Source organism: Anas platyrhynchos, chromosome 16, assembly GCF_047663525.1.
Source record: "Anas platyrhynchos isolate ZD024472 breed Pekin duck chromosome 16, IASCAAS_PekinDuck_T2T, whole genome shotgun sequence".
NCBI classification, from domain to species: domain Eukaryota; kingdom Metazoa; phylum Chordata; class Aves; order Anseriformes; family Anatidae; genus Anas; species Anas platyrhynchos.
This window is the reverse complement of record NC_092602.1, coordinates 8,839,848-8,864,862: the sequence shown is the minus strand read 5'-3', so window position 1 is coordinate 8,864,862 and position 25,015 is coordinate 8,839,848. Positions and strand designations below refer to the sequence as shown.

Sequence of the window (25,015 nt, the reverse complement as noted above, 5' to 3'; positions counted from 1 at the left end):
GGCAAGGTGAATCCTGCCATCAGCTCTCAGACTGACAGTGCTGCAGAGACCTTTTCTGTGAGAATATTTTCACATCTGTTCTTGGGTCCCTCTGTGAATTCTTCCTTGCTAGCTCTGCAGCAGCACTTCAGGATTTGTGAGGAGGTAGCACAACAGAACATGAGTTTCCTGAGGGTCACCTGATTTAGACTGTTTGGATGCTTCAGGCCCTGAAGCAAAATAGTATCCTTGCTGTTTTGCAAGTACTTCGAGCCAAAAAGCTGGAAGAAATATAGCCTCAGTTTCAGATACAGCTCATGCTTGAATGCATTAGGCTTTAAAACCATATGACAGACTAAAAGTACATTTTGAACAGCTCACTGTGACCCAGTACTGCTCTTGTGCCAGCTTTAATACTGCTTACCTAGGAAATTTGGCAACACATCACGATTTTCTACACACACATGCCTTCCCAACAATACAACACCAGCACCACACAAAAAGCTCATATACAACCCAGCCTCAAGCCAGACAAACCTCCTCTATTTGCTCCTCAAGCTCCGTGATATTGGGAAACAGCTGATCATGAATTCTGGGCTCTTCCACTGCTTTCTTCACATCATAGCCAAACCAGATGGAATTGATGATTGTCTAAGAGTCGCAAAAAAGCCTTAATGTTAGTTAGTTGCCTTCAAAGAGATCTCACCCTTGCAGCAACAAAGGCAGAGACTTCTGAAGGATGTTCACTAGAGCACATAAAATATGTAATTTCTAATTCCTGCTGCTTTCAGCACTCCCTCTCTTGGCTAAGAAAAACACAGGTACATTGCAGCAAGTCAGCTTGTATACGCTTAGGATGAATTCCACACAAAGAGACCAAGACTGGCTAAAATGAACACAGGAGAAGGACCAGATCCTCAAGCTGGATTTATCCTGCTGTGAGTAAGCCCAATCTGACTTATTTAGACAAGCAGCAGTCACGTCAGTGCGAACGTACAGTTACAGTTTCTTGCTACTGTGCAACCAGTTTCCATAAACCTGGCTCATCCCCATTTGCTTAGACTGCAGGTTGGAGCTGCTGGCAAGTGAAAACAGCCTCAGGATGAAGGGCTTTGAAAACTGCTTGCAGCAGTTGTTTCAGAGCCTTTTCCCCTGCCTTAGCCAGAAAGCAGGCTGCAGCCTGGTGCTCTGGATGGCTGTGTGCACTAGCACTGGGGACTGCTTTCCCCTACAGTCATTTTTGGTCTATCTGGGCCTTTGACTGGCTGCCACAGCAGGTCACAAAGAGCCTGTCTCTCAGATGATACCATGCCTGGCCTAAGTTCTTAATTTAGCTACTCTGCATGACTTTCACCTGAAGTTTGGGGGGTTGGATGAGAATGACTCTAAACTAGGAAAAGAGTTCATGGCAATTCAGAAGTCAAAGCTAAACCAAAGTCATAAATCTCCTACAAGTGTTAAGAACAATTTGCCAAAGGAAAAACCCAGAGTCACTGAAGTAATTTATTGAGAGACCCTTTGACGCTCTGGCAAGCAGGAGTTGGGGTTGAAGGCCTGGCCCTCAGAAGGCCAGGCATGAACCTTTCTTTCAGCCCCCAGGCCTGCAGCAGGGAGCCATGGCTATGGTCATATCATAGGCATGAACCCCTTAACCCCAAACACTGCCTCTCCCCCACTTTGTTTTGCCTCACCTTTGCCCCCAGATTGCCCACATCATCACATACCAGTGCTGTTGCTGTGGTTATTTTTGTTCCTCCAGAAGCACCAACCACCATCCTGACCTTTTTTGATTTGTCCACCAAGATGGAGGGGCACATGGAGGACATCGGTTGTTTACCTGTCGGGGACAGATGCAACAGAGGCTCAGCTTTCCACCTGTAGCTTACAGACTGCCGGCTCCCACTCCACATCTAAACCCAGAGCCTCCATATCCACCTTCCTGACTCAGGCGGTCTTGTTCATCCCTCGGGGGTCCCAGTGTCCCCCGTACACATCTTGTTGCTACCACAATGCAAAGCTGAACCCTGGTATTTTGTGCAGAGGCTGAAGGTGCCTGCCTCCATGGTTCTGTCCCAGTTGGGATTGTCCATCATGCAGCTGCCTCCTCTAAACTGTGGGACTTCCTATCACTTCCCTGTCTCTCTCCAAAACATGGTACAGGAGGGTGACAGAACCCCAAGCCCACTGCTGTGGCAATGAGATGGCTCTGCAGGAAGCAGTGATGGAGCAGGCAGGGTGCTTGGTTAGGTGCATGAAATAAGTCTGTCTGGAGCTGTCCTACAGAACCCACAACAGCACAGGGATAAGGCTGGATAGGGCCGTGTAACACTTAGCAGTCAGCTCCTGCTGCTGCCTCCCTCCTACTAGTAAGTTCAAAGAAATCTTTCATATCCCCAAGTCATTTCACTTGATATGCTCTGAGCTCCCTGCAAAAGGATTTCTGGTTGCTGGAAGGAGGCGTGCCCAGGAGGTTTTCTTCAGATGGCTTCTCCTTCTTCAGGGTATACCAGAGGAGGCTGGGAGTGCACTTTTGGCAGGGATGCCACGTGCCTCATGTTCACCTCCACTCTGCAGAAAGCCCCAGATCTGTGGCTGATTTCAAACATGCAGCAGCCTACCTTGCAGATACCACAGCCTTAGTATGCAAGATAGAGATACAGGATGGAGTCAGGAAGGTAGTTTACAGCTACCTGGTGCTATGAAATTTGCTGGAGAAGGAGGTATCCCAAATCCATTGATTATGTAAGGTGAGCTGAAGTCATCCATCTCATCGTTATATATGATTCCGCTCACGTTGGATCGTACGTCAGAGCCAAAGCTAGACAAAACAAGTTAGCGCAGACACGTGAAGATCATAGGAAATCCAGGACAAGCTTCAGGTGAATTACTGCAATGTGAAAACTGGAATTTGATGGGAGGAACTCTCCACTCCCTTGTGTTGCAAAGGACATTCTGTCACCCCTTGGGGGAAGGAAGCAGTTTATACTGTGAGCACACAGCTAGCTACACAAAGAGGAAAGGCAGCCCAGCATCCTGCTGTGTAGCTCCCCTGCAAGGACCCTGAGGGGAAGAAAAGCACAGCAGCAAAATACAATTAATCCCCTTCCAACCGGGCAGTACTGCACTCCATTCAGAGGCAGCGTAGTTCAGAGACTGCCATCTTTGGAAATGGTTGGGGTCGTGCTTAGATGTGTCAAGTGACATTTTCTATGGACAGAAAGAACCTCCCACCCTCCCCCAGCTTCAGACCATGTATACAGAACACAGCTCTTCCTGACAGCACTCTAGACAAATACTGTGCTTTCAGACCAGCTGCATTAGCTCAAATTCCTTCCAGATGCCTGGGAAATCAGAGCCTGCAGTGATACCACTGCTTATGAGAAAATCCAGATGCAGTGGATATTTCCTCAGTGGGTGAACCCAACATGACAGAGGACCCCACTTCACATATCCTGTCCTCTGACCCAACTACGCAAGTCTCAGCATTAAGAACTGACCTGTAAGCTTAGCAGAAGTGCCCATCAACAGTGCTACCCATCACAGCCCCGCTACGGAGATGACAGCGATGTTTTATACCAACCACAGAACCACCACTAGGAAGATGGCAGAGGCCTACACAGAAGTAATGTCTGAGCTCATACTATTGGTTGATGGTGCTGGTGGCGGACACAGCACTGCCATCATCAGCCACAATGGAGAGGTGGGATGTACCGGCAGTATCTGGAGTGTAATATACTGGCTCGTAGTAGTCAACTGGATGGGAAGTGTTGTCTGTGATTTTTCTTCGGAGACTATCAGCAAAGAACTCGGACGTCATGTTTCTGATTGCCTGTCAGAAAAATCCAATGCAGTTACTCAGCAGATTAAGTTTAAGAGACATGTATGAGGCTGATATCCAACACTTCAGACCACAGAAGAGTGGCAAATCCCAGCAGTGAGGCTATATTTTTCCAGCAGGGCTTTTCCTCCTTCTTGAAAGATGGACACTGTACCAAAGAGTCATGGAAGAAGCTGTACAATGCGCCCCTTTATGTGGGAAGTTAATCAGCATCCATTATTGCAGATCTATGGAAAGCTGTCCTCAACACTGCTGTAAGGTGTAGGCAAGCACTGTTACACTTGCTTCAGAGATGAGAGAAGAGGGGTCAGGTTGAGAGGACTAGACCAAGGCAAGCTCTGATCATTGCTCGGTAAGTTGCAAATTTGTGTCCATCAAGCTGGGCTGTGCTCAGATCCTGCTGCTTTTGGAGAATCACAGAAGTAAAAGCACAAAGTGTGAAGTTGGAAAAAGCAGGTTTCCTGCCTCACCCCTTCTCCTCCGTAGGTCCATTTACTATAGGTAGGACTGTGGTTAGAGAGCCACAAGGGTGCTGAGAGTATCATCTAGGCAATGACTCCAAAGACTATGAAAAATGGGAGGGTTAGCCCTAAATATACTCAAATGCTCCTGGTCAATTGAGGATTTTGCTTTTCCTAATAGCGGGAAGGTTTCCTCCATTTATATCCCTCACAGCTCAGCCATGAGTCGCATAAGGACTTCCCATTTTGATTCAGAGATATTTCAGTGCCTGTCAATAGCAGGTGGTGCAGAGCATCCCTGACAATGTTTAGTCACCCAAAACCAAAAAGCCATGTTCCAGTAGCCTGGGTGTTGCAGAAAGAAAAGGCTTTTGCCAGGTACCTCTGTAATGTTGACATATTTTGGATCTCCCAGTAAAGTCCTCTTGGCGTAGGCAAAGCGAAAGGCCTCCACAATGCGGTGGTAAGTCAGACCTTTCTTCTCCACAGTTTTGATGCTGTCAGCAGAGAAATTATATCCTGGCAACAGAAGACAAACCACTGTGAACACAAAGCAAAGTACACAGTCAACAGGCTGCTAATAAAACTGTTGTATGGGATCATCTTGAAACTGAGTCTCTACAGAGATGCAGTCACTGCACTGTCCTAACCTCTGCATGGAGAGCACAGGAGCTCTAGTAGTTTTGAGCACTGTGGGAGGCATCAGCGGGATTTGTATCTGGGGAGATGTTTTCTAAAGAAGCTGCAAGTACAAGTTCATTTCCACCCATTCAGGTACCTGGGAAGTGCTGCATTCAGAAGCATATTTTTCCTCTTGCACTTCTATTTCAGGTAGAAAGGTGATGTCCCTGAGTTTAAAGTAGACCAGGAATGTTTCCACATCTCTGATCCTTTTCTGGGGTCTCAGACCTATCTGCTGGAGGGCTATTGAGACCCAGCTCCCATAACCAAAAGAGCAGTTGTCTTTGGAACTCTCCCAGCTCCTGCTGCCAGTAGGGCACTGCTCAGTGGCACTCTCACCTTTCAGTATGTTGAAAATGAGGGCTAGCACTGGGCCGCTCAGGGGGGCACTAGGTGTGTAGAGGGTAAACTCCCCAAGCGTAACCTGTATGGGATCTTCAATCACCGTTGCACTGTAGTCCCGCAGGTCATCCATTGAGACAATCCCCCCTGGAACAGAGAAGGAAACTATAGACGTGGGCTTGTGATCTCTGGTGGGAAGAGGAGGTCATACGCTTATACCAGGCGTCACAGTAAGGTCAAGAGGGAACACAGACAAAGCAAAAAAGTTGCAAGGTAAAGGGAGCAAAGATAGGTGCACAGGAGATGGATTTATTCCTTGATAGATCCAGCCAAGGCTCAGGTAGTCTAAGCTTGAAGTTGGACTGATTTGCAGCAGCCAAAAATCTGGTGATCCATCTATTTCTACAAAAGACACCAGCAATGGCAGGGAACAAAATGTCCTTAAGAACACTCCTTACAGGGGAAGGATGCAGCTTTTGGGTGCAGATGTTTTGTGCTACCCAACAAACAGAATAACAGGTACATTCCATTGTTTTTTTTTTTTTTTTTTTTTTTTTTTTTTTTTTTTTTTTTGTTGTTTTTGTTTTTTTGTTGTTTTTTTTTTTTTTTAATCAGAAAGGGGAAGACAGTAATTAATCATCACAAATAAATCCAGGAAATGACTTATGCCCGTGAGTTTCTCTGAAGCTAGCCAATGCTAGCTAGCAAGGATAGGGTACTGCCACCATCTAGTGGCATTGAGAGATTAAACAACTTAAGAGTTTACAGGACCATGTATGTATTGTTTCAGGTAGAAACTTTTAGAATCATAGAATAATTAAGGTTGGAAAAGACCTCCAAGATCACCTGGTCCAACTATCCCCCTACCACCAGTATCACCCACTAAACCAGGTCCCTAAGTATCACATCCAACCTTTTCTTATGCAACCCGCCAGGGACGGTAACTTGCTGGACTTAGGCTCTGTAAACAGCATGTATCCACTATGTGATGCCCAGGAACACATAAGACTTGGTAGACTATATGGTGCGAAAATGTACAGTATCTACCCCCCATTTCTAATTGGGTTTCAAACACATCCATTAAAGTACTAAAACAGCTTCTCTTGTGCCTCCTGTTGCCACGGGTCTCAGAGGTGGCATTTCAGGCAGCAGGCCTGACCTGCTTCCAAGGCTTCTGCAGGTCACCAGCTCCTCCCTGGATGCTGAGCTGCAGCAGTCAGGCACTCACGCTATTTTGAACAGATGTCCTGTTTCTCACCTACACTCTGGATGTCAGCGATGATCTGTTTTGCCAGGCTTCCTGTGTAAAAGGCATCTGCTCCTTCATTGGCTATAGTCTCATATGTGTCGGCTAGTTTAGGCATCTTGACAATATCACCCTCTTGCAGAATTTTCCCTCCTCTGCAGAACACTTCGCTAATGGAGAAAGAAGATTGAGAAGATCACATCTGAGAGACACGTTCAAAACTACGCGTAGCTGTATCAGCTGACACAGTATTCGACTGCTCATGCTAGTGCCTTTGTGGAGAGGAGAGGAACTGTCCTTGCATCGGGACATATAACTGAACAGTGGTTTTCTGACCTGGGATTCCACATTGCTCAGAATTTTTTCAGTGAAGCCTATTGGAGGGAGTGTGAATCTTTGTTACCAAGGCAGGCCACCCTTCCTACCTGCCCATGGGGTTAACTGCTTCAAGATGCCCACGAGAGACCATAGTCCTTGAACTCAAGCAGTTCAGTTTCAGAGCACAGACTATGAAGCTAAAAGGCTCAAAGCTTCCAGTGAGTCCAAGAGAATGCATTCTGATTCCTGATGGTCAGAGCACTTCCAAGTAGACAGGTCCCTTTCTAGCTCCCTCATCAGGGATCATGGATATGATGCTGTGGACCTGCCAGATGGAAGTACAGGAGTCCAGACTGTACATCCCATTTGGAATTGCAAACCAACCTGCAGCTGGCAGGAAAAGAAAAGATTAAGCATGATCTCCAGTGGGGCTGGACACAGACACCATGGGACTGTAAGAGGAAGTGTATTTAAAATCCTCTGTGTTCACAGTCATTGCCAGAAGTAGATGATCGGAAGCATTGCTCTGGGAAGGCTGACTGTAGAGGAAGAGATGACCCAGCAACCCACTGCCTGACAGCAGATGAGATGTTCAAGGAGAAAAATATACCCTGCAATTGTCCCAAATGCAGGTAATATTAGTTTAGTGCACTTACAGCCTGAGGAAAGGCTGAGGATTCAGACAAACATCGCCATTTGACAGATGCATCCCAGCATGTACTTCAGCTCCATCTCTGCTCAGACAAATGGACTTTAAGAGTAGAATTTATCTCCCCCTTTAAAAGCCAGGAATGAACATCCCCAAAATTGGCCACATAATTTAACACCTTCAGGGAGCTGGAACATCAGCAGGTGCAGTGAGTACAGTCACTGCAGGGCAGGCACAGGCTCACAAACATTACATTACAGAAACACAGATTCTTCAGCTAGGATGCAGTAACCCCAAATTTCTCTGCACAGATCTGCAACTACTCTACCTGCCACAGTGAGACTTCTCTACCTACCACAGTGAGGGGTTGTTTTCAATTGACGTCTCTCTTGATTTGATGGCTGCTGCAAGGCCTTTCCCAATAGGGAATCCTTCTCTTGCCAACTTGACACTGGGCATAAACAGGTCTTTCCACGCCAGCCTGCCATGACGTTTGTGAGCCAGTTCATAGCCACGGATTTCTCCGGGAACAGCGATGGACAATCCTCCTGGAGCAGACAAAGAATTTATTAGTTTTCCAAAGCAAGAAAACAAAAACCAATTACTGGAGTAGGAGGTAGAGCTGGGCTTATCTGTTAGCCTTTAAAAGACTGCATAGAGGACATTTTCGGCAAGATGCAGGTCAGAAATTCTGTAGATATGCAAGAACATAACCATAAAAAATGTTCTTTATCCAGACAGGTCAGTAGCAGCTAATGTTGGAGCTGTGTGGACCCCCAAAGCAGTGAAATAACCTTTGCCATACCTTTCAGAGAGAGCTGTGTGTTGTTCCCAAACATGGCCTCCGAGGCTCTTTTTGGTGCCACCTCTCTTGCATTAATGATTTCCACTTTTCCTTTAAAGACAGGAAGGAAACAAGATGATTAGCTCTGAACTCAGCACCCAGGCATGGTCTGTGCTGAGTAAGTCTGATCACTGGGAGCCAGTTTCTTGGCAGATATTTTGAGGACAGCATGGTCCTACAGAGACTAGGAGAGTCAGCCTCTTACCTTGACTCAGGTAGCATAAATAACCCCTCTGTGCTTTAGATAGATGGGTGGACCTGTTCCAGATATGTATGGCCTTATTCCTTACCTGTGCTGTTGTAGATGGTAAAGAACAGTCCCCCTCCAATGCCCATGCTGTGAGCGTTCATGAGTCCCACACAGAGCAGAGCTGCAATTGCAGAATCTACCGCAGATCCACCTTGCTGAAGGATGTCCCTGAGGCACAGCAGAGAAGGCATCTTATGGTGACATGTCACTCATCAGTCAACTCATCAGAGAAGATATTACAGACTCTCTCTAAGGAACTTTCATCCACACCTGGTCTAAAGGTTCCCAGGAATAGGATGTTTGAGCTTCTGTCTCCTTAGGGAAGAAATCCTAATGGTCTGGGTACAGACCAGATCACCCCTCAATTGAGAAGCATACAATCTAGCTTGAAGATAGCAAGATGTGTCAAAGTACATGGGGGAGGCTGACATCCCAGCCACACTCATTACTTCGGAAACGACAGCTCGAAGGAGCCTGAAATCTGCATCACTTGCATCTGGAACTGAAGAACAAATTCTAAGAAAAGCTTGAAAAGCATCTCTCATTCCTGTAGTTTCTGTGCCTAGAGAATCTTTGTCTACCGTACTATCTTTGAGTGACTGCAGTAACATTGTTTGGGCATCATGAGAGCCCAGGTTTTGCTACGGCCTCCTCGTTCTACAGGGAGATGAGAGTATCTGTGCTGTGCAGCTGCCAGGGTTGCACCTGCACACACCAGGAAAACAGAACAGAACAGTTTTGTCTTGTGCAAGAGCTGTCAGTGATAGCAAGAGTCACAGCAGAATTAGCGGGTACCTTCCAATTATTGAGCACTGCCCCGCGTCTGTAGCCACAGCCGCCCTCTTATAGGTGTGTGTGTCCTCTGAGTCAGAGCGCAGTCCGAAGAAGAGTCCCAGGAACAAGATGAGCCCCAGTAGGACTACAGTCAGGACTACAGCCACCACATAGCGCTTCTTCATCTTTCTGTGGGAAGAGACAGGATCATCAATCTTGCTGCTTCTGGGGTATGTGGGAGCTAGGGAACAGATGATCAGGCACAAGAGGAGTCTTTTCACCTATCTTCTTTCATATCCACCATTTCCCCTCTCTCCCTGGCAGTTGACGGCTCTGCACGTGGAAGGGCGGTTTTACAAGGAGCAACGAGGAGAGGTGAGCCCAATTCTGGCCTTGACAGTTCCATTAGGGCGAAGTCCTGCTTTGAAGTGAAAGTGACTATCAAGAGGGGAGGGGATCTTCTAGAAGATGAGGAAGTGAACAATTTCAACAAGAGAACTATTTGCTCTGTGGCTTTATTCTCTGAGGATTTTAGCTATCAGCAAATATTTAAGTTGCTTCTCTGTTGGGAAGGATGGGGACCCTACAGACTCCTGGAAGCCTTGGTAACAGCTCTGAAGTGCTATAGCCCCTGCAGTGAAAAGGCCCCAAGCCAGCAGCTATCACCTGGTTGATATCTATATATAAGATACACCTGTCTTATCTTTCACACCCCAAAACAACAGCAGTTACATAGGTCAGATGAGCAGAACATAACTGGTGTTAGTTATGATTTGCATCATCTTTAGTGGAAAAATTCAGAGCTTTAACTTCATATTACCTGCTTTTAAATGCCATGGCTTTGAAGAAGTCCCTCCCTGTCCAGGAGGTTGCAACTAACCAGTACAATACACATCTTAGTCAATAATAAGACTCTATTTGGTGCACCCCAGGGCAAGCATAGCACCCCCTTCTGCTCAGGGTCCTTGGCCAGAATGCCTCTCCAATGAGCCTGCCACTTCTAGAAGGTGGTGGCCAGTTCCTATTTCTCCATGCTTCCCCCTCCTGCAGAAAGTTGCTCATGGGGTGCACAGGGTTGCACTTCATTGGTGGGTGAGAATAGATCACAGAGACGATCTGCAGCAAGTGTATTCCAGACACACACCAAGCTAAGAGCTATTGAGGGAATGGAAAGTCAGTGATATCTCGCTAGGACTGACAGTTCATGAAATATGGCTTGAACTACTCTTTGACCCATTTTCTTTCTCATTACAGAATTGTTCCATCAAAAAGATCTAAATTCATCAAATCACCTTCAGGGACCAACCTCCCCCTGTGTAGCACAGGTTTGGCTTTTCACCATGACTACGATACTTGTGCAATAGTCAAGATACCCTTTACCTTACTGAAGCATCTGCTTTCCTCAGAGACAAACCAATCCATGGCACTGCGAATGAAGAGAGGATCCACCAACCTCACCCTCTGTGGATGTTCAACAGCCCCAGGTAGCGCAACCTCCAGCAGTCAGAGCAGCATTTGGTGCCTTGCAGCAGCGGCATACGCAGGACTAGGAAACAGTGAGTGTGCCAATGCTGACCTAACTAGAGAAAACAGGCCAGGCCAGCCAAACTGAAACACTCCTCAGAGGGAGGAGATTAGCAAGCACTGCCCCTCAGCACAGCCTTACCCCCACTCCTGTTATTTTAGAAAGAAGGTATGTACCCATTTTTTATCCAAGCCCTGTGTCTGTGAGTCTCAGTCAGCACAAAAGATGTCCACCCCCAAGGAAGGCAACTCAAACCAGGGTATAAATCTACTGTATGTGCTGTTCTGTCAACAAACGTCAAACAAGGGCAGGGAAAAGTAAATGGGTGAAACCTCTTCTCTGGTTCAGAACTTAATTTACACTCAACTACTTTTAAAAGAGACTAGTGGTGTGTTTGCAGAGCAGTGACTGTGCAGGGAAACAGAGAAGCCATTATGTCCCCAACAATAGCTCACACACAGCCTCGGAGTTTAAAGACAGTTTTGTTTGTTGGCAGAGAGAGTTCAGCTTCAGCACTGGCAGTCTCCTCCAGGCTTCACAAGAAATGCCATGGGATCTTTTATCTGCGCCCCAGCTGGGCAGAAGGTACTTTGTTTCATCTGGGCTGTTCCTCAAGCCTGGGGTGACCCAAGCCCGGTGCTGCGCGTTAACCCGTAGGCTCCTGGCTCGGGCTGTGTGGTTCTCCTCTGGGGCTGCCTGCCTCACGGCTGGGCTCCTGTAAAGATTTTTCTGCCTCGTCACACAAATCATTCTGAGAGCAAGAAAGAAGGGGAAATGTCAGATGGTGCCTCTGCTCTCTCTTACACCTCCTCCCAGGGTTTGGATGGCACTCAGGAGCATCTCCCAGTCCCACAGAGCTGAACGCTGAGTGCACAGCTGCCGGGTGAGTGCACAGACCTGGACAAGGGCCCTCAGCCTCAGGCGAAGCACTGGCCGCCTGCCTGCCCCTGGGGCGAGGATAACACGCACTGCTGGGGGCAGGAACAAGCCCGCAGACTGCCCTGAATAAGAGCCACCAATTGCTGGGCACTGCATCGGGTACCTCCAGGCTGGGACAGAAGTGGGGCCAGAAAAAGTGGATGCCCTTTAAAGGTGCATCTGTGCAAGCTGTCAGATTGGTCCTGCTAGGGAAGGCACAGGTGTACGAATTAAAGATCTGCAGCCTTCCCCTCTGCAACAGCACAGAGTGCAAACTCAGGCGAGAATAATTCTCTCCACCTTAACTGCCAGCTCAACTCCCATAAGCTCCTTGACCTATTTCAGGTCAGACGCTAGTGGGAAGCATCCCTTGCACAGCCCATCCTGCCCTCCTAGCTGCAGCACAGCAGAGTGCCAAAGAGGCATTTTGTTTGCCGTACAGCAATCGGGCGATAGATGAGGAGGCTGCAGACATCCTTACTCTGACCCACCTCGAAAAAAGCTGCTCCCTGCAGGAACAGCTAGGTTTTCACACCAATGCTCCTTCTGAGGAGCACTCTGAAGTGGAGCTGCAGCTATAATTTATTGCTGGGAGTTATATTTAGTATAAATATATAAAAATTATAGTATAATTTATTAAATTAATTATTAAAAATATAATTTATTAAATTATAGTATAATTTATTGCCACCACCTGAGCTGGCTCCCCTGACCATTGTCCGCTGAGGCTGGTTTTAACCTGCAGACCTCTGCCAAATCCAGCTCTTTGGAAGCTTGGCTAGCAATTCGGTCACACTGTGCTGCTCAGCAGCAGCCCTCCAGGAGACAGGATATAAGGACATTAAAAGCAATGTGGTGACTTCTCAGTGTCATAAAGGTCCAAGATCCAGTCCTAGACATGAAATTTAAAATGAATTTTCACAGTCTGTCTTGATTTATACTGGAAGAAGGGGAGTACCAGCAAGTAGGAAAGTTACACCTGTGTGAGTAACTCCACTGAGCTGTAGATAAGTCAATTTTCGCAGCTTTGTTTAAATATGACAGGTTGGGGTTTAAAAGAGCCCCAGTGCGACAGACTAGTTAGTATCAGGCAGGGTCTGAGCAGCTCTGCCAACAGGGCTGGGCATGCTGTAGAGATAAGGAACCTGCCATGGTCATGGAAAGCCCCAGGAGAACTGAAAGGCAGAGAGAGGAGGGGTGCCAGGCCTGAAAACAGGGAAGAGAGAAGAATGGGATACCAAAGGATGACAAAGGAATCCAGGTACAGTCAGGCCTTGTGACTGAATGAAGTAGTACAAAAAGCATCCTCTGACATCTCCTAAAACTTTAACCACAAACTTTAACCAAGCAGGCTTGTGCTTAAAAACCATCTTGCAGCATCTGCATACCTCCACACCCACTCCTAAGAGTTCCTCATCCTCCCGCCTCTAGTCCAGTAGCCAACACTGGGCCATCAGCCCCTGCCTTCCTCAGGCAGCACACGTTACGCAAGGATACATTAAACATCCATGAATCACAGGACACAGGCTGCGCTCCTCTGCTAAAACCCAAAGTCCAATCCATATCCATACCATTACCGTATTTAAATAGGTATTAATAACAGAGCTGAAATACTGCTCTTGCACCCTATTGTCGTGTAGAGTCAACCATCAGTGACTTCTGAGCGATAATGCATGTAACAGTGAGTGGCCGCAGGATGGCCCACGGGAGCATAACCCAACACAGGCCCTAAGAGAGCAGGCCCAGGCTGCTAGCAGAGGTCTGGGGCTGGTCACACAGAAGTCCCGTTACTGATCCACCATTAATGACAACCTAAGGAGGATGCCCATAACCGATCACACAGGTGGAGCCATGTGAAGTGTATAAGAGACCGTCTGACAGCTACCTGTGCTGATACTGTGCTTCAGGATCAGGTGTGCACATCCCACCTTCCTACCGAAGTCCTGTTTTAGCAGGTATTTCCTAGGGCTTTTCCCAGGAGATCAGCCAGGGCAAGCATTTCTCACCAACCACCAAGCTGCTGCTGGGTCCCCAGCTAGCACCTTGCTTTCTTTTCTCACCAGCAGCTCGCTGAGAAGTGGTGCAGCAAACAAAGCAAATTATTTCTTCATCTGTGAGAGTTCTTTGAGCCAAGAGTCTGTGTTCACACCCAATTAGCCAGCTGACAGCTTAAATCCTCATGTATAACTGCTAACCACACATACCCTCAGCTGGCAGTAAGGACAACGGCCAGCAAGTTCTGTTTCCATTTGCAGCAATATCCAGGCTCTCAGCCTCTAAGCAGCTAATTAGCTGGGGTTATTTGCTCCAACAGGGCTTGCACTGAAGAAAACTAGGACCAAACCAACACAAATCCGAAGCTTAGGTTGCCCATTCCCCATCAGCCGCTCCTTCGTTACACAATCCACAGGATTTATGTCCTGGACGGTTAATACATGGCATCATTACCCAAAGGCCAGGGGACAAACACCTTACACAATGAGGTAAAAATTACAAATGCAGTTGTAACATCAGATTTGCCTCCTGCCTACCGGGTTAGAGCTCTGTGATTGCAAGGGGGTCTTTGCACCTCACTGCAAATAGTCCCACAGTAGCAGTGGGTGAGCTGGTGCAGGCTGTACTGACAGCACTTCACAGCCCAAATGGCAAAGCCTCGTTGACTTTGTTAGCAATCATGTTAACTCCTGCTCTTCTAAAGCTTTATTAGGACAGACAACCTTCAAAGCATTATCCTTTTGAGAACTGTCCCAACAGAAAAGGGTTTGTTTCCCTGTGCCTTCTGCCATGCACTCAAACACAGAGGTCTGACTTTCCCACATAAACCTCCCTGTGCAGCCTTGCCCTGCAGTTACTGAAATAAGACACGAATTTAAGCCAGCTGAGATTCTGACCTACATGTTCACATGCTAAATATTTTTCTCCCTTAAGCCTTTTGACTTAGTGTAGCTGTCACAAGGATGCCTCTGATCAGGACTCTGGTTCTCCAACCAACCATGCAGGCAGACAGACAAGCAGAGATCTCCTGTCAGGTACTGATCTTCCTGGCGACCGGCAGGCATTTTTCCATAACTGTTTCTACTTTGTCCACACAACGCCATCTAGAGACTTCAAACAAGTCATCAACAACCACTCTTCTTCCTAAGGAAATCATTCCTGATCCAAGTCTTACACAGATTTCTGCAGAGAACTGTGACTCAAATATTGACGTAGCTGGAATTCAAAACAAACAAACGTATTTTTAAATCAGTCCATTTTTGGCCGCAGAATGAGATAGGAATTTTTCCTTTGGCATTAGGCTGGAACTTAAAGTATTAAGTTTTTGCACTTACCCATCATGAGATATTTAAGCTGAAGTCTTACACAGTCTTCATCTCCACAAGCAATATGGGAACTAAAGCAAAGCTCAGCCAAGCCATGAAGAAGCTCAAAAAGACTTCCAAATTCAGACCTAGGCACTGGTCCTTCCTGGAGCAAGGGGACAGAGCAGTCCCCGAGTGCTGAGCCTCTGCTCCTTCCCCACTGGAGAAACACAACAGCCCCACTCAGTGCAGCCTTCTGCAGAGCTAACAGCTCTGTGTCACTCCCCAGCCCGCTGCCTGTGTCCTGTAGGGCTCGCTGACTCCCTCCTCTCTGAAACAGGGCACATCCTTAGGGTTCTCTTCAGGCAGCATGGCACTGAGGGCTCATATGCATGTGGATACATTTTTAGGGAGAAAGGCATCAGGCTGACAGTCCCTATGTAAGGGTATGATGTCAAGCCAGAGACAATTCACCTGGAACAGAGCTGAGTGAAAAGCTCCCTAAAAAAGCAGACTGTTCCAGCTAGTTTTCAGGTATGCAGTTCACAGAGAGCCATTGTAATCAAGACTTGCAACTCCTCCACAGAAATCAGGTTTTCTGAAGCCCAGTGATATGTAATATTCTATCCAATCTAAACTCAGAAGTCAATGAGAAGGAGAAAATAATTTCCTCCTGAAGCAACTTTAAAAAATAAAAAAATAAAAAAAATGTTTTCCTGTGGAAATTTTAGCTTTAACTCCATTTTTTAATGGACTTAAATTAAAAAAATTAGAGTACTTTTTTTTTTTTTTTTTAAATTTTAAAACACTTCAGCATGAACTATGAAGTGAAAAAGTCAGAAAGGTGGAATAAATGCAAAATAACTCATTTCACATGGTTTTCACAGTGTTTTCTAATTGGAGAGCTCCCAGAAATCCAGAACTGGGAAGTTCAATCTCAGAAATGCATGTTATTAAAATAAAGTTTCATAAACTCATTCAGAACATCACTGTTAAACTCAGTCCCAATTTAAAATTAAAATGTTTTATTAAAAGTTTTATTCTCACATTGGTTGCAAAAGATCTTTTCAGATGCTCTTCTTCCCATTAAACTAGAAGACCTAAAAAAAAGACCTAAACTAGAAGACTTAAAATATTAGACCTGGACTGATTCAGGCTTAGTAGTCAGGTCCCGTTCTCTTTTCACAAATTTTCATCTGATATATTTAAAAAAAAAAACAAAAAAAAAAAAACACCACACTGTTTCATGTTCTGTTCCCTAAGAAATCCCACACAGCACTTCATGGCCAAGGGTAATGGCTTAATGGCATGTCATTTCTAATTCCCTCTTACCTCTTGAGAGTATTTGCAAGTCCGTCTTGTCCTTTCGCACAGATCTTTATTTGCTGATATCCTTTGAATATCTTGTCTCTAGCAGTGAACCCCTTTCTAGGGTCAATATGTTCTTGCAGCGCTAGCTAGCACTTATATTTTCTTAAAAGCTCTCCAATGCTTATCACACTACTTGATATTTGTACAGGTCTGCTCATGGAGATTAACTCATTGAAACTCATTACTATTGAATTCACAGTACAAGAGGAATGCTTAAGTAATCATTGACTAGGTGAAGAGTCAAGAAACCATACCATTGAACATGCATATTTTAACACTCACAGATGTTGTGTATCACCAGCAGAATCATTCTTCATTCTTGGATTCAGTTACCACAAGGTGCAAATGTGAGTGTTCCCTCACCTCATTGCTAGCTCTTAAATTCTGATTAAAGAAACCGAACAAGCATGCGGTCACCTTAAGTACAAAAGCGCTCCCATCTCTATGTGGTCATGTACCCTCACACCCCTCTTGCCCAACCAAATGGCATCCTTGTGGTTAAGAGTCACAAATTCAAGTGCACCTGTAGCTTGCAGCTTAAACCCAGACAGATTTGGTTGTGATTATATTTGGTGGGACTGTCCTTTGTCAAGTGGGATTGACCCGCTGCAATGTAGGGGCACCTGATCAGCTCGTGTATCTCTTCTTCAGCAATCAGGGCTACGCACTACCTTAACCTGTCATCAGCTTCAGTTCAGATTAGTGTTCTGACTGCAAAGAGAAGATGCAATGCCTGTTCTACCGCCCCTGTTCCCATAGCAGCACCCTCCAGCAGTGTGATGGCAGAGCAGGTATCTAGGGATGAAGAAACCTGCCCTCCACCACTAGACCTCACTGAAGCTTTTAAGCAATAATCCTACATGCTTGTTTGCCCTGTAGAGCTTCTAGTTGCAGCTCAAAGGTTGCAGCTCACCTGCCATTGAGCAGTGTAGCGTAAATCCCAACAGTAACCCAGATTCAAGGTGACAAGCTGCAAAATTTACCTTTGGATTCTAACAAGTCAACTACTAAAGCTTATCTCCCTGCTGCTGTGCATGGCTTGCTAGAAACTTCTGAGCCGGCTTTGAACACAGGAGTTGAATGCCCATCCAGAACGCAGCACCAGTTAATCACAGCTTGGCTGAAACTTGGGCGCAGCAAGGATCCAAGCCATGTCCTAAGCCTGACTTTAAGCCAGCAGGCTGTCCTGCAAACACTGGATCAAGCAAAATCTGCCTGGATGCCAGTCAGCACTGCTAGATGCTATCTTTTGACCTACTATGATCAATCAAATGGTTAATATCTCAGTTCCAAACCTGATTGTTCCCTTTGCCCCACTCCAACCTTTGATATAATGGATCTTCACTAATGTCATAACAATGGTGTCTCTACAACAATGAATCATTAACAAAGTTTGTTCTAGCTCCAAGAGTAAAAGTTTTGGGAACATAAGCCATACTTCCTCTGCATAAAACTACATCTCCTTTCCTGTAATAGCAACAAAATGGAGTTCTGTTTAGCATTTACATTTGGTAAAATTATAGTTACAAAACATGATCATTCCAGCCCTGAGATGTTTGGAAAGGAGTTAGTCTGTGCTCGTCTTTCAAAGGGAACTTTCAAATACCCCTTTCAAGACATTGTGTCCAGAGGACAGATCTCTTCAATTATTGTCCAAGAGATCTTAAACAAAAATGGAAGCTTTCTGGAAAACAGCTTCTGACACAGGCAATATTCTGAAGGCTCAGGATTTGATGCATCTACTGTTTCTATTGGCCAGCCTAAAGTACACTTTCAGAGTCTAGGCCATATTCAGCTTGTAACACATATTGCCCTCACTGTATCTAATGTATTGATGAGGCTCACGATGCGTTACAGGAAAGACTGTGACAGGAGCTATTCCAAAACAATTATCCTCAAAAAAAAAAAAAAAAAAAAAAAAAAAAACAAAAAAAAAAAAACACCAACAATACAAAAAATACAAAGTGTAGAAAATTATCTACCACAAACAAACTGAATTGTACTTTTAGTCTTTCACACCTTAATATTAAGTTAGGTGTATTTTATAGGGGGATTTAAGATGCAATCTGCTGGACTGAACCCTTTTCCTAATCTACTAACTCCACAGGTCTGATGGTATGAGGTTTTATTCTTAACAGCATAGCAGCTTTGGAATAATTAAACTAGGCCTAGGTCAGACAAGTGTCTCCCTGTCACTGCATTTGTCTACAGCTTGTATTCTTTGCCCCCATTGCTGGAAGGCAAGTTTTATAACAATGAGCCACCAAAATTAACCAAATTCCTATGTCGTTCTCTTCAAGGGCAATCCAGTCTCATCTGTGGCATGTTCTTGCCAGTTCAGAACAGGAACAAGTTGGATGCTCCTCAGCAAGTTACTCTTTCACTTACAGACAAGTGGAGTTGAGGATGGGGTCACAGAAAGTTAAGAAGTTAGTGCTTTTGGTTCTGATAGGTGAATAGCTTGCTATGTACAACTGCAGAATTTCAACTGAATGTAGGGTTTGGGAACAGCCGCGTATCCCTGTCTAGGCATTAACTGAATAGATTGTCCTGTTATAACTCAGTCTTGCAGGTTTCAAGCAGCAAAAACACATCTCAAGCAGAAATAGCATGGTTAATATAGGCGCATTGCTGCCCTGTTAATCTCAACCCACTATAAAAAAAAAAAAAAAAAAAAAAAAAGACCAAAGTACCTTCTATAGGGCTTGCCACCTCTTCCTACTTGTGATATTCATGACACAGACATCTTTTATGTTCTCTAAAAATTAGCAGATACTATTACATCGAAACACAAGCAGCAGAGTGAAGTCCCCATCTCTTCCTCTAAAGAAGCGCACCCGGCAGTGTATGAAGCAATACCTTCACAGCCCTTGTAACGGAACCTGCAGATACCAAAAAGCATCAGGCAGAGTGAACTTCTTCTGGGTAGTTTCTCTTCTTGCTTCTTCCCTCACCACTTACTGATTTTCCCACAGAAATGTCATGAAGAGACACCAGCAACAGCTGAAAACACAAATGAAGCAACCAATTGCATCTCCTGTTCAGACTCCTCCTTTTTATTGCAGAACAAACCGTTCAAGGTCTCCATTTCCTGATATTTGAATTAATGTGTTATTGGAATAGGAGCTGTTACAAGGTATCCTCATTTTGAAGGTGATCTATTTTTTTCAGGAGGAAGTCTTTCTCCTTTATCACAGCAACATTGCAATCCAGCACTATCCAAAGGTAAGCATCAGAAAGTACCTTGAGTGCCCAGTGACACAGAGATATTTGTACACCTTTTAAAGTGGAAATTAAGTACAAGGTGCACAGGTGGTAGGTAGTCCTAATTAATGCTAATTAATTAATATGTATAAACATAATAATTTATATATTTAATTTTCATTTTAAAATAATTTATAACCTTAATGAATTAGATTAAAGCTAAGTACTGTATAAGAAACACTAATGCAGAAGGGAGGTCACTGTGCTGAAAAAGCCCTGGAACACAAATTCCTAGAGCAGAATCTAAAGAGAAAAGGTGTTTTAGGAACTGGAAAAGTTACCCAGCCTGCAAGGGTTAAGTCAACTACAGGCAGGGACACAACTGTCCACTTCCAGAGCTTAGGTCCACTTTCCTGAGGCTAAAGAAGCAGAGGTTTGGCCTCAGCCAAAGCATCCCCTTTCCCTACACTGAGTTGCATCCACTATAACACACCTGCTCAGAGCGCAGGAACCCACTAAACCCACACGCTCTCAGTTTATGAAGTCTGGTTTCCCTTAATCAACCGTAGATGCACCCTCATCCCTGGGGCAAAGGCAAGCCAAAGGAAACAATTACTAAATGGCAAGGTTTATTAAACCCTTCTTGCCAGTCACAACCCCAGGTCTGGCTGCATTCTTCTACCCACACAGGTGGCTGTAGCGGTGTTACCGGGACGTGCTGCGGTGTGACAGTTGGTGGGGTTTCTTGGTCATCGGAGGAGCTGCTGATCACCATGCAGGAGGAGCAGTGATTTGCCTTTGACAAAAACCACTGGGATGTGCTTAGAGTGGAAGTTTTGATAAAGCCTCTTGAGGTTGTACTTTTCTGACATTAAGGACTCATACCACTGGCATATTAATAAAGTTATGATCCCAATGGGTTCTGATTTTTGTATCATAAAAAGGCTTAGATTAGAAGGGACCTTAAAGATCATATAATGAAAGGTCATTATCATCCTAATGATATTCCAGATGTAGAAGGGAGATAAATCTAAATGAACACACAATTAGACAATGGTATAAGATACCCAAATGGATTATGACAGACATATTGATGTGTAGATTGTATGGCTTAAGTTATAAGGGTCGATGCAAAAAGCTACTTCCTGAGCTTTCCTTGAAAGGATATTTCTACATCTTGTGTTGTCTTGTTTTGCCGAATATAGAGGATGTAAGCATGAAAGAAGTAACAGCTTACTGCTGTGGTATTTCATTTCGCAAGAGCAGTTTTCTTGATTTTGATAATAATGTTAACTCTTATTTCCTACTGTTTGGTCACGTTGGTCCGTGACCAAGTTGAACATAATAACAGTAACAAGGACCAACTCACTAAGCCTTATCTCATTTTAAGTCTTATCTGACAATAGATACAAGCCTTCCAGCTCTTCTCTTCCACAAAGTGCAACTGTAATCTCTTCAAGGAAATCCTTCTTTTACGATCTTCCCTCTCTGATATATTTATTATCTGCTACCTAGACTCAGTTGTTACTCCCAGATTTTACATCAAGCTGCATTTTCCAAGGCTGGCACCATTTATTAGCTTTATGAATCCCTTTCATCTTTGCAAAGCCTTTCTGTCAAACCACCAAAGGGACTGTGTCCTTGCAGCAAAGAGCTGCTTTTTCCTGCAGCAGCCAGCAATCAGCTCAGCAAGTCTCACACAGCTTCACCACAAGCCCACCATGCTGGAACAAAAGAGGGGAGGGGGCTAGGGAAGGAAGAGAGGAGGAAGTAGATGAAATAACATGGAAGAAAGAAAACTTAAACCAGTGGAAGGGAAAAATGGAGGGAGAAGGAATGAAGGAGGCAGATAGGACAGAAAAAATAATAATAGGAAAGGCAAACACTAATAGGCAAAAAATACAAAAAGATGCTCATTCTCAAGGCCAGAGGTTTCTCCACTTTAGCCTGACTGCTGCAGTCAGGCCTCTCTCACAATCTTTTCTTTGCATGCACTGTGAAGCTCTCAGATCACACATGAAGTTCAGATTTCTTGGTCCTTTGCGGAGGGTTTATTTTATGTGCTGTTGCCTTATGGACTGTAGGGCATCTGGACAGGAAAAATTACAGATTCCAAAGTAACAGACAAAGGCCTACATTCACCAAAGAAATTTCCACAGACTTCAGCAGAACTCAGAGAAAAGCTCAATTCCCAACTGAAACAAACAAACAAACAAACAAACAACTCATACTACCTGCTTAAATTCACTTGCTTATGCTAAGTCAGGACTTTACAAATAGATGAGGTAGATTGTCATGGAGCTGGTTTGAACAACTTCTCACCCCCACGGAGTGCCCAGCTGAACTGGGACATGTAGCAACCCAGGACTGGGTCCTTGTGCTGGAAGAGAGAGAACAGCCTTGCTCCTGGAGAGCCCCCCTTTGGCATGTTAGAAGGGCTTCAGCACACAGGCAGAACAGCTATCTCAGCTATCTGGGGACCGAGCGGCTTTTCAGCAGGGGATTTTGTACCTCTTCCACTACAGAGGTCACAGATCAAAGAGCCAAGACCAGAGCCAGGTCTTTGCTTTCCAAGCACACGCATGACAGGGCCATTCTTTTGTTCTGGTAATGAGCACACAGTCTCCTGAACGCTGTTCTGGTCCTTCACATGTCTAAATATTTGTTTTCCTAGGCAGAATCTGTTCTTTCTCACACAAACGCCATTGCCATCGATAGTTCTTCACATCAGGAGCTCTGTCCTCTCCCCTGCTCCTGTGCTGGAGGTCTCCCACAGCACTGCCCTGCCATTCTGCTTCTGGAAGACACCCCCAGTATCATTCCACAGTCCCTGCAGCTTTTCTAGCACTGCACCTGCCTCCTGGCCTTGATCCTTGCTACTAGGTAAAAAACACTTGCCAGTGCTTGAACTCCTACCCCAACAGGGTCTGCATTGACCAAGTTACTACTTAGGAACATGGAATAATGTGGAAAGAGGCACGAATTTCAGCCTGCTCCTTAGACGCAGCTTTCTCTGAAGAAGACTGCTCGCCAGCAAGACACTGACTTAAGTAAGAATTTCTCACCTTCAGGACCCCAGGAAATCTGCCTCCCACCCTTTTTACAGCTCTGATCTCTCTCTCCAGTAGCTCTGAGTCTTTCCTCCATCAGACGGCCAAAGCATCACTTCCCCTCTCAGCACGCCATGCCATGCCACACCATGCGACCAATACTACATATAAAACCACGAGAAAATTGTGACTCAGTTTCATACCCCTTATTACCAACTTTTTCACGGACCCGGTCATCTCAATTAGGAGTGAAGACCATACTAGTCTGAGTCATAGACAGGGCATCTTCATGAGTTGGATGGGCCATGCGGTGGTTAAATAGCTTGCCTAGTGATTTACACTGGGTTATATTTCCAAAACAGATCAAGATCCTAGATCATTAGACTTCTAGCTCCTTCCTCTGATCTCAGTCTGTGTCAGAAAAAAACAATTCCTTTTGAAAACATCAGTTCAGGTACCACTGACCCTGCCAAGCCACTGCGTTAAGCAGCTCTCCTAACAGGTTATCAGCAGCTGTTCAAATTGCCTGGACAGACACCTTGATGCCCATGACCTGATCTTTATTAATATGGGGGTGAGTTGAGAGAGCTCAAATTCAACGTGGTAGATCAAGACCTGGCAATCCCTGGAGAAGGGAAACAATTCCTCAAAACGTGAGCCTGAAGGCTAATAAAACACATACACGTTAATAAAGAATGATTAAAGAGCCAGAAAGACATGTGATAAAGGGAAAGAAATGACCGCTCTATTTCATGCACCAATCCAACCAAAATATGGAGATGATACAATAAAATTATGCTATTTACTCACTACTTTGAAGGCTCTCTTCTCCCTGGGGGCGGTTCGCCTTCTGATAGCAGCACCAAAAGATGTTTCTTGCCCCTTATTCCTCAAGGATTCCCAGAAACAAGGATTTCAAAAGCAGCGTCGGTCACACAACAGAGTGGCAGCAAGACTTTATATATGGGAGTGGTCAGAAAGGGAGGGTGATGTAATGAAGTTGTATCTTTGAGCAGTAAAGTCATTGCCACCCTTCCCCCTCCCCGTCCCTGAAGAATTGCTGGCTCACACGGCAAGCTGAGGACAGTGGTCAGCCACTTTCCGTGCCATGCTTTCTCACGGTACAGGGAACAGCATACAGGGTGGGGAGCAAGGAAGGATCAGACTTGAACGAGGACAATAGTTTGATGTTGGGTAGTCCCAGGAGTGAATCTGTACTGGCAGCGTCATTCCTTTTCTTCATACATCAAACAATTCGCTGCCCGTTGCTGGCCTTTCCCATGGCACAATACCCGGTAGCAAGGGCAGCAAATGGCAGCAAATTGTTTGTGTTGTGTTAGAGCACCATTGCCACCACAGCCACCTCGTTGGGGAAAGCCCCACTCCTGCACTCTCCACCACGAACTGATGCTGGAGCACTGTCCCACCACATGGACAGAGAGGCAGGGAGCCATGTGGGGACGAAGGCACATGCATCCCATAAACAGCACTGTCCTGGCCACCAACCTGGGAAGCTCTTGAGAGGTACATCCTGCCCTTCTCCATCAGAGGAAGTCTTGTAGCCTGTGAATGGAGAGGAAATCTCTCAAGGACGTACCATTGCTCTCCAAAGGGAAAATCATTCATATTCAACTTCCTTCATTAGTCTTGTTGCTCTTTCACTGAAGGGCTTGTTTGACTATGAGAGGCCATGTCATGCACAAGGACAGGGTTTGACCAGCTGCGAGTTTATAAATGATTAGTTGAGTATTTCTGGTGTAGCTGTATAACAGGACGCCACATCTAACAGATGATGTGAGTGTCTTCTTGGCTGAAACAACTGGAAAATGCAGGAGCCTCTCCAGGCTGTCAGAGGGAAAGCCAGAGTTACTGTCTCCTGCCAGCAACAACACCAGGATCTGCAGGTTCATGCAACAGCAGCCAAGAAATGCCCAGCTCATGCCATTGAAATCCCGCACCAACAGGAACCTCCATGGCGAGTCCTCAGGTTTGGGTGGGGAAGGAAGATGCAGGAATGACTCTTGCAAGCAGAGCCGCTTGTGCAATGCACGGGGAACTGGACTGGAGAATGACCTTACTTTTTCCCCTTCCCAGGTTATTTTTCAGTCAGAGATCTTCTCTGACCTGTTCGTGTAACACTGTGCCAGCATAAGGAAGGGAACTATTTAAAACACTTTAAGGAGTGTTTCCACATGCCAAATCATGGTCCAAATCTCATTGACCTTACAGATTTGTGACTTGTTAGTGCCGTGGGAACCAAAACAGG

General features: G+C 45.4%; 1 protein-coding gene and 1 long non-coding RNA gene across 13 annotated transcripts in view; one reads left to right on the top strand and one right to left on the bottom strand.

Moving 5' to 3' along the window:
- Positions 1 to 25,015, bottom strand: part of GGT1 (gamma-glutamyltransferase 1) — a 44,524-nt gene that overhangs the window by 1,190 nt on the left and 18,319 nt on the right. For 6 of the 12 annotated variants that reach the window (XM_013103415.4, XM_027470075.3, XM_005023545.6 and 3 more), the window contains exons 2-12: positions 9,404 to 9,571; positions 8,649 to 8,776; positions 8,320 to 8,409; positions 7,870 to 8,062; positions 6,560 to 6,717; positions 5,299 to 5,448; positions 4,661 to 4,797; positions 3,621 to 3,808; positions 2,670 to 2,797; positions 1,704 to 1,816; positions 517 to 630 (exon numbers count right to left, since the gene is read on the bottom strand). In XM_013103415.4, the coding sequence (XP_012958869.3) occupies positions 517 to 630; positions 1,704 to 1,816; positions 2,670 to 2,797; positions 3,621 to 3,808; positions 4,661 to 4,797; positions 5,299 to 5,448; positions 6,560 to 6,717; positions 7,870 to 8,062; positions 8,320 to 8,409; positions 8,649 to 8,776; positions 9,404 to 9,567 (1,563 nt within the window). In that variant the 5' untranslated portion in view covers positions 9,568 to 9,571. Of the gene's footprint in view, positions 1 to 516; positions 631 to 1,703; positions 1,817 to 2,669; positions 2,798 to 3,620; positions 3,809 to 4,660; positions 4,798 to 5,298; positions 5,449 to 6,559; positions 6,718 to 7,869; positions 8,063 to 8,319; positions 8,410 to 8,648; positions 8,777 to 9,403; positions 9,572 to 9,663; positions 9,797 to 10,835; positions 10,973 to 15,154; positions 15,308 to 16,456; positions 16,648 to 19,354; positions 19,485 to 23,559; positions 23,715 to 25,015 lie in introns of those variants that run through there. The other 6 variants (XM_005023550.6, XM_005023547.6, XM_038187696.2 and 3 more) reach the window with 6 other exon arrangements.
- On the top strand, positions 9,471 to 10,923 carry LOC139998807 (uncharacterized). Its single transcript, XR_011803763.1, has 4 exons — positions 9,471 to 9,612; positions 9,707 to 9,757; positions 10,637 to 10,707; positions 10,789 to 10,923. It is a non-coding gene; the product is annotated as an uncharacterized lncRNA (long non-coding RNA).